This window comes from Chamaea fasciata, unplaced genomic scaffold (genome assembly GCF_029207755.1).
Source record: "Chamaea fasciata isolate MVZ Bird 193981 ecotype frontalis unplaced genomic scaffold, bChaFas1.0.hap1 SCAF_9, whole genome shotgun sequence".
Taxonomy (NCBI): domain Eukaryota; kingdom Metazoa; phylum Chordata; class Aves; order Passeriformes; family Sylviidae; genus Chamaea; species Chamaea fasciata.
The window spans coordinates 25104467-25122025 of record NW_027094094.1 but is presented as its reverse complement, the minus strand read 5'-3'; the positions used below and the strand labels follow the sequence as shown (position 1 = coordinate 25122025).

At 38.4% G+C, this 17559-nt stretch overlaps 2 protein-coding genes across 5 annotated transcripts in view; one reads left to right on the top strand and one right to left on the bottom strand.

Annotated features, from left to right (window-relative positions):
* Positions 1 to 5195, top strand: part of LOC136294101 (rap1 GTPase-GDP dissociation stimulator 1-like) — a 29788-nt gene extending 24593 nt beyond the window's left edge. The window contains 4 exon segments of the mRNA XM_066191551.1: positions 1564 to 1703; positions 2585 to 2711; positions 3729 to 3857; positions 5062 to 5195. Of these exon segments, the coding sequence (XP_066047648.1) occupies positions 1564 to 1703; positions 2585 to 2711; positions 3729 to 3857; positions 5062 to 5195 (530 nt within the window).
* TSPAN14 (tetraspanin 14) overlaps positions 1 to 17559 on the bottom strand; it is a 45918-nt gene that overhangs the window by 3789 nt on the left and 24570 nt on the right. For 2 of the 4 annotated variants that reach the window (XM_066191554.1, XM_066191553.1), the window contains exons 4-9: positions 15854 to 16000; positions 14848 to 15018; positions 14157 to 14282; positions 12930 to 12974; positions 12288 to 12407; positions 6906 to 10575 (exon numbers count right to left, since the gene is read on the bottom strand). In XM_066191554.1, coding sequence (XP_066047651.1) covers positions 10504 to 10575; positions 12288 to 12407; positions 12930 to 12974; positions 14157 to 14282; positions 14848 to 15018; positions 15854 to 16000 — 681 coding nt within the window. In that variant the 3' untranslated portion in view covers positions 6906 to 10503. Of the gene's footprint in view, positions 1 to 6905; positions 10576 to 10859; positions 11139 to 12287; positions 12408 to 12929; positions 12975 to 14156; positions 14283 to 14847; positions 15019 to 15853; positions 16001 to 17559 lie in introns of those variants that run through there. The other 2 variants (XM_066191556.1, XM_066191555.1) reach the window with 2 other exon arrangements.

Sequence of the window (17559 nt, the reverse complement as noted above, 5' to 3'; positions counted from 1 at the left end):
CATTCCCACCTATGAACAAACAATTCTCCCACTTTTAATTACCTTCTCTTCTGTTTACCCATGAGCTAACATTGCCCTTAATTAACTCAGCCCGAAACTCTTATGAACACACATCCACTAAGAAGTCCACACTAAATTAGTTAATTGCCTTATAAATTCATTACTCTGACTATCAGCAAGCATGCTAAGGCTTACAGACTAGAAGGGGCAGGTTTCTTCCTAACCACAGAAAACTGCAGGCAGATCCGTCAGCTCCGTTACTCTAAAGAGATGTTCACTCCTGGTTCTTCCACCATCTGGCGTCAGAGGAGCAGAGTAATTTGTGCACTCCAGTAGCCAAAGGACTTTCAGCATAACTGAAAGTTCAAACTTATAAAATGATAAATTTGAATAAATTGTAAGTGAAAAGGTCTTCTTGTTAAGAATAACTAACTGGGCTCTACTGCCTGTTAAACTGTTGCCTTTGCAACAAATCTCTTAAACTGGTTCCATCCTCCAGCCTCTTACTTCAACTTTCTGTACTAAACTGGATTACTGTGATCTCTGCAGATTAACAAGGAACATCTGACTAGAAACAAGAGTCTTGTGTCACAGGACATAACACAGCTGTGCAATGCCCAGTAACACTTACCTCAAAACAAAGTATGTCAGCTAGGCCACAAGCTCCCAGACTCCTTGTGGGATTTTGACCTGTAGATCTTTGCTTAGCACACTGGACAAATTAAAAACTGTGTGTACTTCCCCATCTTCCTCCCCCAAAACTGAGTATAGGCTGACTTACAGCTTCTGGAAAATATCCAGAGCAGTCATGTGGTTTATTGGCACTGACCTTCTGGTGCATGCTCCATCTGATTCTTCCAGTATATCTCAAAAGAAATGCACCACACAGAGAAAGGAACAGGAGTTGGGTGATGCCTCTATCAAACCTATCCCTTCTGTTACAGATGTTCACGTAACTAGAGCTCAACTTCCTAGGAAAAGTTATCCAGTGAGAAACACAGGGGAAGGCAAATTAAAAGGCTCTTCCACACTAAGGGGAATTTCTGATAATGCCTTATACATGGTTCAACACACATTCTGAAAATTCATGTCATCCAATTACTGACATGCTGCCATTCTGTACTAAGACTTGGCTGCCCACACTACCAACAGTAATGAATTATCACCAAAACAGCACAAACAGGTTCCCAAGAGCCCACGATCACATTGTACAGGGCTCAAAGTGTGAGCGCCAAAAACCAAGTGGGAAAGGGATGGGCCTCCTGAAGTATTGCAACAGAATATTTTTTTCCCAAGACAGAAAGCTGCTTATTTTAAGCCCCACACTTCAGCAACCCTTTAAAAAGGATAGGTCTACTGGAGCAGCCTATTTTGTCTTTCCCCTGCATGACTCCTTTGGTAAATATCTCCAAGATCTTTTAAAAGCTCAGTGCTTCAATTAGAGTTCTTTGAGGTTACTAAGCACAGGTCCATGGCCCCAGTTACTTCTACATTCCCATTCCTGTGACAGACAGCCTGAGAGGTCGGATTCTGAATGCCTCTTGGCGATGCTTTTCTCTTCAGCTGATGCAGCTGAAATCCTGGGCCAAGACCCCCTGCTGCTGAACAGGCTGGTGCAGTGGTGCAGTGTGAGTGACCCCGGGGGCATCTGCAGAGAGGCAAACCGCCTGCTGGCATCCATCCTGCACCACAACAGATCCCAGGTACGAGAACTGCTGCTCTGATGGATTTCCACTTCACCCTTCTCAAAGATTTTTAAAGCCTGTAGACAGAGCTAGGGATTAAACAGCACATACAGCCTCACAATGAAATCCGTGAAGGTTCACACTGAAAACCTCTCTGGTCTGCCTCAATACCAGTAAGGGGAAACCTGTCCATTCCATAAGCACAGAAGACACCTCACAGAAACCAGCATCATGGCCTCTTACTGGCACTTGTCAACGTTGACCCTGCTTGAATAAGGCTTGACAAATGGTAAGCAGGTAAAGCTTTTCTATGGCAATAAATTTGTTTCAAAATTCAAATTCAAATGGTAAAAATAACCCAGAGCTGTCCCTAGATGTCAGTCTTCTGGAAGCTCCAAAGAGCCCACTTACCCATAATGGATGAATCTGGCAGGATCTTTCTGTGCTGGCATTTTCAAACAGGCTTCTGTTTTTGTAAATTGTGCTATTACACACAGGCATCCCAGCCGTGCTTTACTATGAGGCAGTGACTAAAATAGTAGATATGCTCTGCACAGACTTTGATAAAGCAAAACTAAACCTTGCTGGTTTGATGGCTTGAAATTAAAGAGTTGAATAAGGACAAATTGAAATAAGAAAAAAAGAATTATCTTACAGTGACTCATCTATAGTTAATTCTAAGTATGGATATTCCAGGTGTGTTAGACCAGCCCCAAGCAGACATGCATTATCAGTGCCAAAAGCAATCTTATCTCTAGTCTTTGAATACTGTCAGTTTGCACTGCAGCAGACAAATAATTTCCCTCTATTCAGAAGCTGCAGAGAGCAATCTCATTTCCCTCTTCATTCTACTGTACTCCTACATCAGAGTTCCATCTGTTTTACCTTTGCTTTCACAGGAAGTGGTCAAAGCCATCCAGGCAGCACAAGGAGTGAAGCATCTGGTTTCCATGACAACAAGTGAACACACTGCCATGCAGAATGAGGCTCTGACAGCCTTGGCAATAGCGTCTGCCATTGATTTAGGTATTTTCCTCCTAAAAGCATTCATCTGTGCAAGATCCTCAATGATTAAGAAACATTGTCATGCTGTTAATTCTAGGTAACATGTACAAAAAAGCACGTTTCTTGTCTAGATTTAGCTCTTTAGCATGAAAAAATGGTTGTCACCATCCAGATCATAAAATCAATAAGCTTTGGGAATGGCCTGACATTTTTTTTATTTAGGATAGAGTCATTATTATGCTGTGTGGACAGGCACTACTTGAGTAACATAATATGATGCTAGAAACCTACAGAATCCAAGAGAGGGAAAGTGAAGGTGATGGAGATAAAAAAAAGATGATAAAGGCCAAATGAAGGACAAATTATGTACTCAAATGGTAATTGAGGACTATAAGTAGCAGAAATCTTCAGACACGAGGAAAGAATAAAGCAGAAGCATAAATAAAAAGGCATTATAGAAGCTGCAAGGGAAGCAAGTGAGAAAATTGTAAAGGTTCAAACTACTTTTCCTGAGCTAATTTGCAGAGTTACATACAATTTTTTCAGATTTTTCTTGTGTAACTTGAAAATAAATCTCAATTTATTACAATAAAGAGACACCGCAGAAATCTATGTACATCAAAAGGTAGACTAAAAAGAAAAATAAACTTGAAAATTGTAATTTCCTATACCATCCAGTAAGACTGAACAGCCCATTTTACTGCTTGTCTACCATTACAACTCTCAAACTCATTTGGGCAACTAATGGGAATCAACATTTCTAGCACTGAACATTGCTCGCTTTAATTTACTATGAGGTTAACTATTCACAGTCAATATTGGACTGGTCCTGTCTTCAAGAATAAGGGCAGCAAAGAAATTCCGTATAGAAAAGAGCACAGAAATGCTTCAGTGCAGAAGTCAGATGCTCAAGACATCTCTATACCCAGTTTGAAACAAAACCAGTCCAGAATTTTGTTTTAAAAAGCAAGCACAATCACTTTATAATTTCTTTTCAGGTAACAGCTCAGGGTTACTATTTGTTTGCTTATTTTTCAGAAACCCTTGAAGAATCTTTTAAAGAATCACAGCTAGTTCAAAGCTTACACAAACTTCTACGAGATGATAATACAAGTCCTGAGGTGAAATACAATTCAATGGGCCTTTTGTGCCAACTTCTTAATTCAGGTAACTTCATTTTAAGTTGTCTGTGATGAAAGACGAATATTTGTGATGAAGACAAGAGGTTTCTTGTCTTCAAAATATGCTGCCTGCAACGCTCCAGTGAATAAGCAAAGGTTATAGGAGGTTCATTCTGTATTGATCACCAAAAATTATAGTCAAGTAGTTCCCTTCTCTATGAAAAGCTGACTAAACCATAAGTTGAAAAACATAAAAGAGAGGAAGGCTTTATTCCAGTGAGTCAGTGTCATAACCAAGTCTGAAAATAGTAAAATTAGAGTCTTGGAGTAAAGGCATCTTTGTCCAACTTCACCATGCACAAATGCCTGGCAGTCCCAGAACATTTTTATGTCCAAAAAAGCAGTCTGTACCACATTCAGGCATACATTTGTTCTGCCTGTGCTGTGAGCAAACCAGAAGCTGAGACAGAGCAGCCATTTTAGCAATGCTGTCTTCACACAGTGACTTTCAGCGAAGCATGTAAAGGACAAACCTTCAGTTTCACTCCACAGTCAGGGAAGACTTAAAATGTTTCAAGCATGATGAGACTATCCTGGATGTGTACCACTAAATGAAAAGGAGTTCAAAGATCTCGTGGCATTTTCTCACATCTTAACACAAAAATTACATAAATTGAAAACAATTGTACTTAGGCGAGGATGGATCACAAATCTTGAGCTGCCTTTCAAATCCTGGAGCCACCCTGTACTGACAGTCAAGCTGGATGTTGCAGTATACTCTATTTTATCCCTGTAGCAACACAGATATTGGAATAGGGATAAAGAACTTGCAGCTTTCAGTGCTACTATGAAGCATTGACATAACAGATATGATCTATAAGACCTTTCTCCAGAGGTGTATATACTTAGCATTTTATACACTAACTGTAAGGCTAAAAGTTGAATCTTACTAATATGGAATAGTAGCAAAAAACATACAGGCAAAAAAGTGATAGAAATTGTGCTGTATAGGAACTTCAAAATTTGCTTTTTTTTTCCTGTCAATAAGTTCTTGGAAGTCAAGCAGGAGGAAAAAACCTTAATTTGTTCAATACTTCCAATGGCTGAAAGGGTACCTATTGAAAAAAATGTTTTAATTGAAGCAGCTTATTATGAACAGCAAGTACTCCAAACTTCTATCTTGTAACAATTGTTGAGAACCACTATGCCATGGCAGGTAACTAAAAGTCATAATTTCATCTCCCATTCAGGTGATCTGAGACAAGAAATAGAAGAGAACAAGATCAAAGACACCCTTGAGCAACTCTGCAGTCACAGCAATGCAAATGTGGTCAAGGAAGCCACGACAACATTACAGGTTTTGAGAGGAGAGCCACCCCACTAACCTCCCTGCTCCCACAGGGCAAGGCAGCCCTGCTGCTGAGGCAGACACCAGCTCTGCAACCCTTGCATTTGTCACGCTGCTGCACAACTAATGCTGCTGAAGCCCAGAGGCAGCTCCTGCCTTGCAAGCTGTGCATAAAAAAACCCTCATTAGCACATCTCTTTGCCCTGATACTGGCACCTCTGCTGCTCTTCACTGAGCCACTAACACACAGCAGCAGGAAAAAGTCCAGTCAAGAAAATGGTGTTAAAAAACAACACAGGAGAAACATCAGGCAATTACCACTCATTACACATTTTTCAGCTGCTTGGTTTTGTGAGATTAGGATACACGTTTGCAATTTTCCTTGTATCAATGGGACTTCAAAATAATTATATAAAAGTCTTCAGCTTGTATCATGCAACCTGAAACACGAGTTAGATTAAAGCTGTAGCTAAATGCAAAGGGCTAACTGTCACCAATTCAACATCTGCACTTTGTGACTCACACTGTGAGCCAAACTGTTAGACAAACATGTTAAAACCGAAACTATCTTTACACTAAACTCCCCCTTCAATCCCCAGCCTTAAAGCTCATCTCTGAAACTGTACCTGCTCCTGTCACAACTTTTATTCCTAAATACTTGAGGTTACAGTCTTGTCCTGATTTCAGAGTAGCACCTACTGGAATGAGACTCTGCAGAAGCAAAGTTTACAAGAAACTGCAGTCAGTGAATACACAGTGCTTGGACAAGACACAGAAATAAAGCTAGTCAGAAGTTACAAGTGGGCAGGGGTGAGGATATGGAGGCAGCCAGCATTCCATCCATTATAACCCATAAGAGAACCTGGGTTTACCTTTATATCATGAAAAAAAAATGTAGTAAAACAAATGTCTCTGAACATGTGGAATCCTTTTGTATTTAAAAAGGTCACGAGAAGGATTCTATTCCACAGCACGTTGTTACAGGAATTTTTTTGAAGCAGTTGAAGGTACTTGTAGAGTCATGTTGTCCAGACCTAGGAGATCAAATTCAAAACCCTGAAGTGGTGGAGATTGAAAATCTTGGGAGAAATTACTTTTTTTTAGCCAGCAGAAAAGCTATTGAAAAAAAAATAACACAAGCACTGATCTTCAGAAACCTATTTCAAGGCATACTGTATTTAGAAGACAACAAGGCCTCGTGTTCTCAATTTGAGCACAACTGTCTTATGTCTGCCAACAAACACGACAACTTTGTTCCTGCAAAAGCTTTCCCACTTGCAAAAGCCAGTAACACTACTTAGCCCATGACACTCATCACCAAATATCACTCTCAGGAGTAGTCCTGAGAGGGAATTTTATAAAACCACCCCAGAGAAGTGTCACTTGTCGAGTAACACACAAAAAAGTTTTGACCACATAACAAGGGAAAAAACCAGCACTTTTAACTTTTTTTGACGTTCAGAGATTTAAGTTACTCAACACCATTCTGCAGCTCTTCACTTGTTAATGGCTTTCCATTAACAATGCAGAGAAGAAAAGCATCAGTCTTCTCTATTATTCAAAAGCCCAAACTGAAAAGAAAAAAATATCAAGAACTAGCTTCAGCAAAATACAAAAAAGAGCACCCCTGGACCTTCACCATTTTTGAGTGTTACACAAACTGCAGTCTCAGTAGCCAGTCTAAACCTTAGAGAGTGAAATATTAGTGACTGGAAGCAACAAATCTCAGGAATCAAACTCCAGGAGTAGAAAATATTAAATTTTATTTAATCAAATTTAAGGCTTGAGAAAAAAATATATTGAAAGTCACTCAGAAAAGCCATCTCAGAAGAGGAGACAGGAGCTGCCTTTCCAGTGGCTGAACAACGTTCAAGCTGCATGACAATACACAGGCAGTAGGGGGAAGAAAGTGGGAAGGATGGAATGGGGAGACAAAACCCAAGGCAATTCTACACATAAATCAATGGCCACATCAAGCTCCATGGACTGGAAGCACAAGTCTGTCCACATGGCACTGCATGAGGTCACCAAAGCTAAAGACCTCTTGGGAAGAAACATTCAGGTTTTCACGAGGCAACCCAAGGTCCTTTGGTCACTGCACTTCCTTCAGTGCTTATACTCACCTTTCTCTTCATGTACAGGGAAACTCTGTCCAAATGCAGTCATATCAATAAAAACAGAGGCAGATGCACTGTCAAACAGACTGACAAATACATACATTGCTTAACGGAAATAAATTGTGCTCATTTCTGAGAAATAAAAGCAATCACATTGAAGTTTGCTTCTCTCAGTCCAGTTCTTCGAGTCTGACCTCATTTGACATCTTCATGAAAAACCCAGGTTCTACTGTAGTGTTTAAGTTGTTCCAAATGCAACCGCTGAAATCTCAGCATCAACAATGTATGAAACCTCTCCGTGGGACCACTGAATTACTTTTCTTTTGAGGCTTTAGAGGCAGGCTCACACCCAGCCGCTTTTGCTGACAAGACTTTTTTTAGACCATAACCTAAATCTTTAGCCATGAAGTCACTGCAGGTCCACAGAGAAGGTGCTAAATAAAACTAAGTAGAAAGTATTCCAATTACAGGCCTGAAATTACACTAGCCATGTATAGGTGCACTTCAGAACATACAAGGGGAAAACAACCTAGAGCCCCAGGATTTTAAAAATTATACAGAATAACCACAGAGACATTTATCCACAGTGGCAAAAAAAGAAAAAACACTCCATGAATTTAAAGATCCTCAAATAAGTTGAACTTCTCTCAAATTCAGTTCCAAATAACTGAAACACTGATACAAAGGCTGGTGTTAATATGGCCAAAGCCAGTAAGAACAAACTGTGGAAAGATAATACTTCAGTTAAATTCTGGCTTACGTACAAAGAGTACTAAAAAAAAAAACCAAAAACACCAAAAAAAAAAAACCCACCATCAAAAACAAACAAGTATTCATTTGTCTTCAGGTAACTTGGCAAGATTTGCAGACTCCAGAATTCTAATCTGTAATGCTGACTCTTGACAGCAGCTAATTTCAGCGCATGAAGTCCACAGCCATCTTTGACACCACAGTGATTTTCACCAAACTGCTGGAATTCCTTCCTAGCATTAGAAGCTGGCTGTGTCAAAAACCGGCAAAGGGAAATTAACCCCCTAGCTGGTGTTCTCAACACAATGTTTTATGACCAAGAAGTTCCAAATAGGGAGCTCCCTTCTCCAATTTTCCATATATCAGATTATCACACATAACCAAGTAAGTCAGTTGATGAGGTGTTGCAAAGTTTCAAGCACCAGAATTTAAAGCAAAGTTTGCTGGCCACTGCTCTGCTGCTTGCCAAGTCGTAGTACAATCACACATTTCTGGCTGCCCCTCTTGGTTCAGATTCAACAAAGTAGTAACCCAGACCTCAAATTCACGGCTTTACAGAAGAAATGCCTCTTGCTCTCCCCTCAGTGATCTACTGCTATTGTTTTCTTGTTGTATACCAAAGTTTAAAAAGTCACAGTGTACTTCTAGCCATTTTACTTTCAGGTTTTCAGATGAGTTAATAGCAGACTATTCTCTGCAACTCTACGGAAATCAGCCATCCTTAGACGAGCTTCCTTTTCCTGTTGTGTCTCAATCACTGGCCAGAAAAAGAACTGTGGAAGCTGAAGTACACATCAGCACTGTCTGAAGTGTTTCACAAGCTAGAGGATGTCTGGACAATCAACCAGACACAAAGATGCTTACTGTTGATCCACTTTTGCCAGTGAAATGTTTGTTGATACGTGCATAATAGAAGAAAAGGACATAATATATTTAAAAGCTCAGCTTCCAAAGAAAGCCATTATACTTTAGAAATACAAATATTAAATCCTTCAGGCACACTACATATAGTAAAATATCATTATAAAAATAGATACTTTTCTAAAATTTACACTGTGTTAGGCACTGTAAATGAACCTGCTCACCCTGAAAAACCTGGTGTCACTGGAAGCAGTAAACGATGTTAGTTATATGGCCCACAGTAAAACTGGCAGCTACAGCTACTTCCAAGAACTTTTCAGCCATACTTTTACCTTAAAGCTAAGGATACAGCACCAAAGTCCTACAGAAGAGACTGGAACTCCTACTGAACTACAGATCCATCTACTAATCCCCTACAAAGGGAGGACTGGAAGAAGAGTTTACTTTTCTCTTGATTAAAATAAAAACCCTGACGTAAGTAAGACTAGTTCAGCTTCATATAGAAAATGACTGAAGAAGTCATTCTGGTTCACTGTATTTTGATTCACATTTGAACCATGAACCAGGTAGAACTGATGGCTCAATAGCTTTAGACAAGACTTAAAAAATTCAACAACCTTAATCTTTTCCTAAATCTGCACTTCCTTATTTTAAAACATACTTCAGTAAGTATTAACACAGACTTTGTAAGTCTTTCATCAGTCCTGCAAGTGGCTGTTAAGATTTGTGAAGATCAACAAAGCAGTTGAGAGAAACTGGAGGAATAACAAAAGCCATCAACAGCTAGCACAGCATGCTTGCTACCTACTGAAACAAGCTGCATTCTGAAGTGTATGCAGACAGCACTTCTTAAAGATATTACTGATCATTGAAAGGATAAGCATTTTTATAGAGGTTTTTCTTCTATAAATAAAGAATATTTACATTTTTCTCAGACAGGAAACAGCATCAGGGCTTCACACCCTCTTGCCTGAAATAGAGATTTGTAAAACTTATGCTACAGATAATCAGATTTTTCACATCCTGGGAACTGGTTTGCATTTTTCAAAACAGCATGGGGTTTGCACAACCTGGGGTTTTTTTGCATAACAAAATCAATTAAAGATCTAGACAGTTTGTGATTTTTTCTTTCCAATTATGGTTGCTGGATATGTTGCCAAAAATAACTGGATAAGTCTACTGTAGAGATTAATATGATTGCAAGGTTCTGAAGAAATCAGCATGCAGCATTTGAAAAGATTACATTTTAAGACAGATGACAGGAGTGAAGACAGAACTATCTTCATAGCAATCCTTCAAGGAAAGGGTTTACAGCAGTCTATGTCTCCCTGTTACAGTCTTTAAAATCTATTCTGCTGATGTCTTGGGAAATTCCATTTCTTCCTCAGAGATCAACGCTGGGGCACTGAGTTGTTAGAAGAAAGGTTGACAGCACATGTTTGGTGATTTTTTTTTTTTTGTAACAGCTTCTAACAAAAAACATGAGCAGGGAAAAAAAATCCACATAAGGCTTTTAACAACGGGATTATTCTTATAGTCCGTGTGTTTCTCCCTCCTTGGTGTCCAATCAATAATCTTAACATCCACTGTCTTGCAACATGCATCTGCTTCCACATTCAGAAGGCATTACTTGCCTTTACGGCTTCAATATCAGAAATCAATGTCCTGGCTAGGAAAATCCCAAAAATCTAGAACGATAAAAAACATACCATTTGTGAGATAAAACACTTGTAATGTACCAGCCTGCAAGATGTTTGTTGGCAGGTTCAGATATCATTTCATAGCCAAGATCATCCATCAAAGCACAGCTATTACTAAAAAGTAATAAAGGCAACAGAATCCTGCAGGTAATAAAACTCATGAGAAAGATGCTTTCATGTAAAACTTCACCAGCATTCAAAATAATAAGCTTCCAGATGCCTTAGAGTTAGAGGAAATCCACTTAGCCAAGTCTGAGCGTCCTAAACACCCATGCTTACCTACTGCTAAAGCTACAAACCAGACATTTTCATTCATTCCACAACTTTGAACAACAACCCAGTCAGCTTTCAGATCAATTTTTTTAACACAGCCAGAATGCACAAGTACCTGTACTAAAGTGAAATTCTTGTCACAGACAGTAGTTAGAGTAGTCCCAGATTGTTCAGAGACATTTCAATTTTGAAATTTTAACATTCATGTCAGTTGTCAGGGAAATCTTCCTTTACAAATTGAGGATAAATCGGTAACTCAGCAAATTTCCTGCAATATTCTTAGAAATAATATAAAACTGGGGTGAAGTTTTGGAAAATTAAGATTTCATTTAAATGTAGTCAGGTTATGTCTAATTCTCAGTCTCATGGTTAAACAGCTTAATGCACAAGAAAGATCCAGTTGGAAAATACAAGTAACTGAAAGTGATTTCACAGAGCCTTGGGATGTGAATAAATAACAACATGGTCAAGCTATTGTCAATCAACACACTGCCAAAAGATTAAACTTTGTGTCTTGACCATCTTCCAAGCAAGAGGTGCTGCTCTTAGCACAGCATTTCTCAAACCCATGGAAGTACTACCACCAGAGGGTGATAAAAATAAATCAAACACTAAGCTACAGAGGGCAGTATTACCAGGGCTGGAGAAAGGTCTTTTGCTAGCAGTCAATACTCAACTATTGCAATTACATGGAAAATACTTTCTGTAGCAGATTTACAAGTTTATTATTCCCACTGAAGTGAAGGAATTTCATAGCATAGAAATTAAAACAGTGTAAACAACTGTCACAATGAAAGTAGGATCCACCTTTAAAGCTGCAATTATTGAGAATTTCAGCTCCCTCTTTGATGTATCAAGCACTGGTGAGGTAATAGAAATCACAGCTACTCCTTCATCTGGTTCTGCTAACATTACATTTGCAACCCGTTCACCTATTTCCCTGCTCTTACATTCCCAACCTTTTTGAGCTGCATGCTGTACCCACTTACTGCTGGCTGAGGTAACCCTAGCATGAAGGACAAGGCTGTATCTTAGTCATTTCAGGTTCGTGATAGAAGGCTGGAGCGCAAATCTGCTGGAGCAGACAGCAGATCCTCCTTAATGACATTGAAACACAAGGAATATTTTAAATAATAATCATAGATTATATATTACTAAATTAATGTTACAATATATATCCCAATTATCACACACTATTATTACTGCACTGTATTTTTAGAATGACTTTCACTGCTTTGTGCAACAGGTATTTTTATACCAACTCCCCTTTACTATAATCGGTGTTTCTGCCATCCTCTTATCACACCTAAAAAATCCACATTCAAAATATTTTATTTTACCTCTATGCATAACTACTTTTACCTTCAGCAGGTTTTTATCTGCAAACATGAAACTCTTTTCAAAGAATCATAACACTAACAACTAACCTGGAGCAGTGAGATAGCTATGAAGACACCAGCAACAATGTAGATATTTCGGGGTAACCAAGCTTCAAGTGCATGAATACATCCTTTGACAAAAATCTGATCATCCCATTGACTTTTGCTCTGAATGTGGAAAGGAAGAATAAGAATATTACTTTTCTGCTCAAGTTTATTAAAAGATCAATCACATGATCTAGCTAAGTTAATGTTTTGTCACTTTTGCAGTAAAGGTGGAGTTTTAACCACACTTCAAAAATACACATCTGAACTGGGGAACTTCAGACATTGACATTTGTATCTTCCTGAAAATCCTGTTATTAGAAACACCATAGAATTAACAGATGATAGATGGTCAAATCAGCAGACAATAGATGAGCAGTTAGACTAGTACAATTGGCAATTGAAATGCCCACTTGAAATCAAGTCCTACCCCTTTTTGAAACACACCTTTCCCCTCACCCATTCCCACTTGTTTTCTCTACCCTCCCACAGCAGAAGCTTACTTTAAACAAAGGACAATGTCTACCTTGCTCTACCTGTAGTAAGATGTATCACAGTCATTAGTCCCTAGAATTTTGAGCTGACACATCTGTCAGCAATCTCACCACTTTTACAGTTTTGTCTATTTGACAGACAGCACCTTACCTTCTTTCTGATATCATAGCCACACTGTGTATTCACAACTTTTTGCTGCAAAGCAAAAGAGATTTTAAATAAACAAATCAATCGACTTCTACTCACTTCTGTTAACAGCAAGTTTTTCTATCTTTTATATCATAAACATATCAGAATTGTTAGAGCCAATCATTTAAAAAAGCATTTTTAGCAAAACCAAGTAAAGTCCTAGCAGAATACAAGAAAATTCATGACAAAGGAAAGGTGTGTGCTAGCAAGATGATATCCTGCACCAGAAACCTCAGCTGCTTCTATCACTTGGCATTCAACTTTTTAACATGAAAACTGCATTGCCAGCACACAAGGAAGACATCTGCATTTACAAAATGCATAGTAAGTTATATTGAAATATTAATAATAGAATCTCACATTAAACAGATTTAAGCATCCTTCTGCCTCCTTAAATACAGCACCAAAAATGTACTACTAAAAAACTAATCTAGAAAATGATTACTGGGGAATCTGAACATGGAATTTGTCCCCGACAAAAGCTTTCCTTGGCTGATTTCCAATACAATCAGAAGCCTACCAGGTATTAAATAAAACTTACTAATGGCTCTCTCTCAGCACAAGGATTGCTGGATGGATTTTGAGCCATAAGTATTCCCACTAATACCATAAAGCACTATATGTAAGCTCCTACCTCCACATTTTGGCATCTGCTGTAAGGCTCAGAGAGTTTCATAAAGTTTAGTAAAACAAATTAACCAATAAGGACCTAAACCTTGCCAAAACCAAGAACTGACTCAGAAGCTTTAAACTTCATACATGAGTACTTTACTAATCACTGACAAACAAGCAGCAAATGGAGTTACTCCTGCCTGTCTGGCAGAGGGGTGGTGAAACATTAATTCTGACTGGGGCAAACATACTGCTTAGAGCTCTCAGCTCCTTACAAGCCAGGAACAAAGGCCAGACATCCAAGGAAACAACACACTGGGAATTAAACAATGCCAGCCACCAGTGCTTCAGATCCAAACCATGCTAAAATAGCTTGAAATCCTGGTGACAATACGTTTTCTGCCACATTTAGACGCCAAAAGAATGCAAGAGAAACACAAAAAAAAAGTCTGTCTGCACAAGAGTAATTTTTGGTCATTTAGGACACCTCAAAGTCCTTCAACACCTTATTCAGGAAGTACTTCCTATCATAACTTTACAACTTCAGAGCTAAAACAAAGCTAGGAAACGACTTACAGCAGGATCAGGTATACAACAGGAAAAAGGGACTCCGCACTTCTCACGACTTTTGCTTTCACTCTTGCAGTCAAAGTATATGTTAAAGTCCCAGTCTTCTGGACCCTGGGCACCACAGCAATGGTTCTGCAACAGATAAATTCATTCCAGAAGTTTCTTCAGTGGATAAACTATCTATCTCTAAAATACCTCCAAACAATAAGTGTTTGCTTACAAATCTTCACCATCCTTAAGTCTGTGCAGAATCAATGACATCAGCTGAGTAAAAAAAATTGAGCAGACCTATTAGTACAAGGCTCTATGAAATCAAAGCAATACATCTGGAACAGTGTTCCTGGAAACAGGTGTCAGCATATCAAGAAAAATCATAAAAATTACCACTTTAGATGTAATTGTCAGATACAATCAGTTCCATTGCAAATTTTTTTCAAGAGAAAGCTTTTTCTCAGGGAGCAAATGAAAAAGGTGAAAGGCAGATGCATGTCTGAGAGAACTTCCACAATGGACATCAAAACAGGCCTGGATCTCAGCAATCTTCCCTCCCTGCTGCTTTCAATACAGAAGGAAGAAAACCAGCACATCTGTAACACAGTACTATTAGCTACAAAATATTGCATTTTATAAAAAATGAAAACTTTTAAATCTATATTCTCCTAGAAGGCATCAAAGAAGTGAGAGGATATGAACTTACAATTCTCTGTAGTGAATCAATGATGTTCTGGAGGTCAATGTCATCTCGGTAGGATTTAATGTTATTCTCAAAGAATTCTTTTACCCTGTCCCTCACCCAGTCTTGGAACAGGAAAGCCATAACTGCTACTGCCAGCTCCAACAGGAATATAAACACAATTGTTCCACAGAACTGTAAAAAACAAAAGTCTTAAATCAGAAAATATCAATTCATACATCCCTATGCCATCAGGAACAGAGACAGAATAGGGTTCAAATTTTGGTTCAGTACAGACACTGAGCACAGTGAGAATACAAGGTAAAGAAACCCCCATGAGGCAGAGTTATCCTTTTGTTTTTGTCACCTGAACTTGATAGTAAAATGAGCATTAGACATAGTCATCATGCACAGCAGTGAAAAGAATAAATAAGAATTTGTAAAACACAGGGCTAAGGAAGTCTTGATAGTAATATCCTCTTGGATATTTAACAATCCTCTTGAACTGTTTCTAATTTTATAATTACTTTTTTTCAATTTTTTGTCCAGCTTAGCTGTTTTCAGATCTAAAGCAAAGAAGGCGCCTCAGTATAAAAACAACCATTTAAGAAAATTTACATCAGTCACTGAAGTCCCAAAGTTTTGCAAATACTTACAAGAAACCTTGAAGTTTTTAAGTGATTTTGTTCCACTGTACTATACTGTCTCAGTAATTTCTGACTGACTAAGCATGTTCCCTAACATCACAATGTTAGGTTCTGATATACCTACTATAACATCACTGCAGAGCAGAACAAATTTAAAAAGGCAAGGAAGAACACATTCCACAGAGAGGAAAATATATAAGCTGGAACCACCCCTGCCTTCAATACCATTACTCAGAGGTTTGTCAAGGCAGCAAGTTTACCATATACTTTGTCACAAACCAAATTCTATCACTAACTATCGGGGTTTGCTCCCAGTCCATCACTTGCAGCTTTCACACATATAATGGAACATAAATATTCCCTCATATAATGATGTTACTTACAAACTTCAGCAGGCAGATGTTTTCTCTCAGTGCTCCCACACAACCAGCAAATCCCAAAGTAAACATCACTATTCCCACCACTAAGACAAGCACCACTGGGTCCAGACCATGAAGACCAGTCACTTTTGTCAGATCAGACAATACACCCTGAAAGAAAAAAAACAGATCAGAATGTGACCACTGTGAGCATGTTATTAATTCAGCATTCCTCCTGGATGATTTCCACATGATTCCAAATGAACTGGTTGCAAACCCTTGAACTTGCCAACAGTGACACCAACAAAAAAAGTCATGTTGTAAAATGGTCATCGACAATGATTATTTTCTTCACCCCAGCAGAGGAAGTATTAAAGTTATAGCTAGCAATTCCTTTAATAAGCCAGTTTCTCAGATGATATCCTCCTAGGTCTATTTGCCAAACGGAATTCCACAAGATGGTGCCAAAAGCTCAATTCTATCACTGAATGTTCATTTAGTTTCAAGGCAAAAGAATTAATGTCTTCGATTAACTTGAAATACATCAATCAGAAGGGTACTCCAATATCATGGTCTAAAAAATAAATTAAGAAAAATTTTCCAATCTTCATAGTTAAGTGGGGGAAAGAGAAAGACATTCTAAGGACAAAGCATCTTATGGATGACATTTTAAAGAGGAAAATAACTTTGTTCAGGTTTTCAAAAGAGTAGACTTTTCCTTTCATTTTAATTACAACCCTTCTAGTGCCAAAGAGTCTTAGTAGTGCTCCTCCAAACGCTTTCAGAAACATAAAAGCATCGTCTAAACACTCCCCTTTCACCTGATAAAAATTCTTACACCAAAAGGAGTTACCCATTCTCTATATTTGCAATTTGCCCAACATAGAAGTAATATTTTCTTGTTAACCAATCCAGAAACCATTTATCTTGACAAAATTCTTTGCTATGAAGCCTGTCTGCCTAGATTGCTAAATCTATGTGAATGTAATGCTAACACAGTGAAAACCTTCCTTATACTTTCTAGATTAGGTTTTAAAAAGTTATTACACCAGCTACCATTAAAATTTCATCAAATACACATAACAGGACTCTTATGTGATGTGCAAGAACAAGATGGAGCAGGCAGAAGACAGAAGGGACCAACAACAGAAACTCTTCACGAGAATGATCTCTAGGGACACTCAGGCAACCCTGCAGTAGTCTGAGTGTTCATCATACAACCATCAACAATACAAAGAACATTTTAATAAGGAAATATTTTCACTTTTGAAACAAAGAAATAAAAAAGTCAACACAGCACAATCTCCCATAATCACATGTTCACTATTTTTTTCTTTATAAAGTGTATTTTCGAGCTAACCATGTTTAGTGTAAGAGAAAAATATCAGAGAGACTTGCATTAAGCTGCCTAATTCTTTCAATAAAATGCAAATTCCCATCTTTCTACCCAGGTACCCGTTCTAGAGTTAACTGCAAAGGACAATAGTTTGGAAAATCCCTATCACTTCTTATTCAACTGCTTACTTTAAAAAAGTAAAATCTTCAAAATACAGCACTAGAAGAAAATATGCCCTTGGAGAAACTCCATCAGCCGCAGACATTGATTAACAGTACTACAGTGATCCACAGGACTCCATCTTCTTTCATAGCGTGTTCCATAACAGATTGTGTCAGAGCTGTTAATTTGGCAACAGCAAGACAGAGTTGTTTTTATCAAAACTGGCTGACAG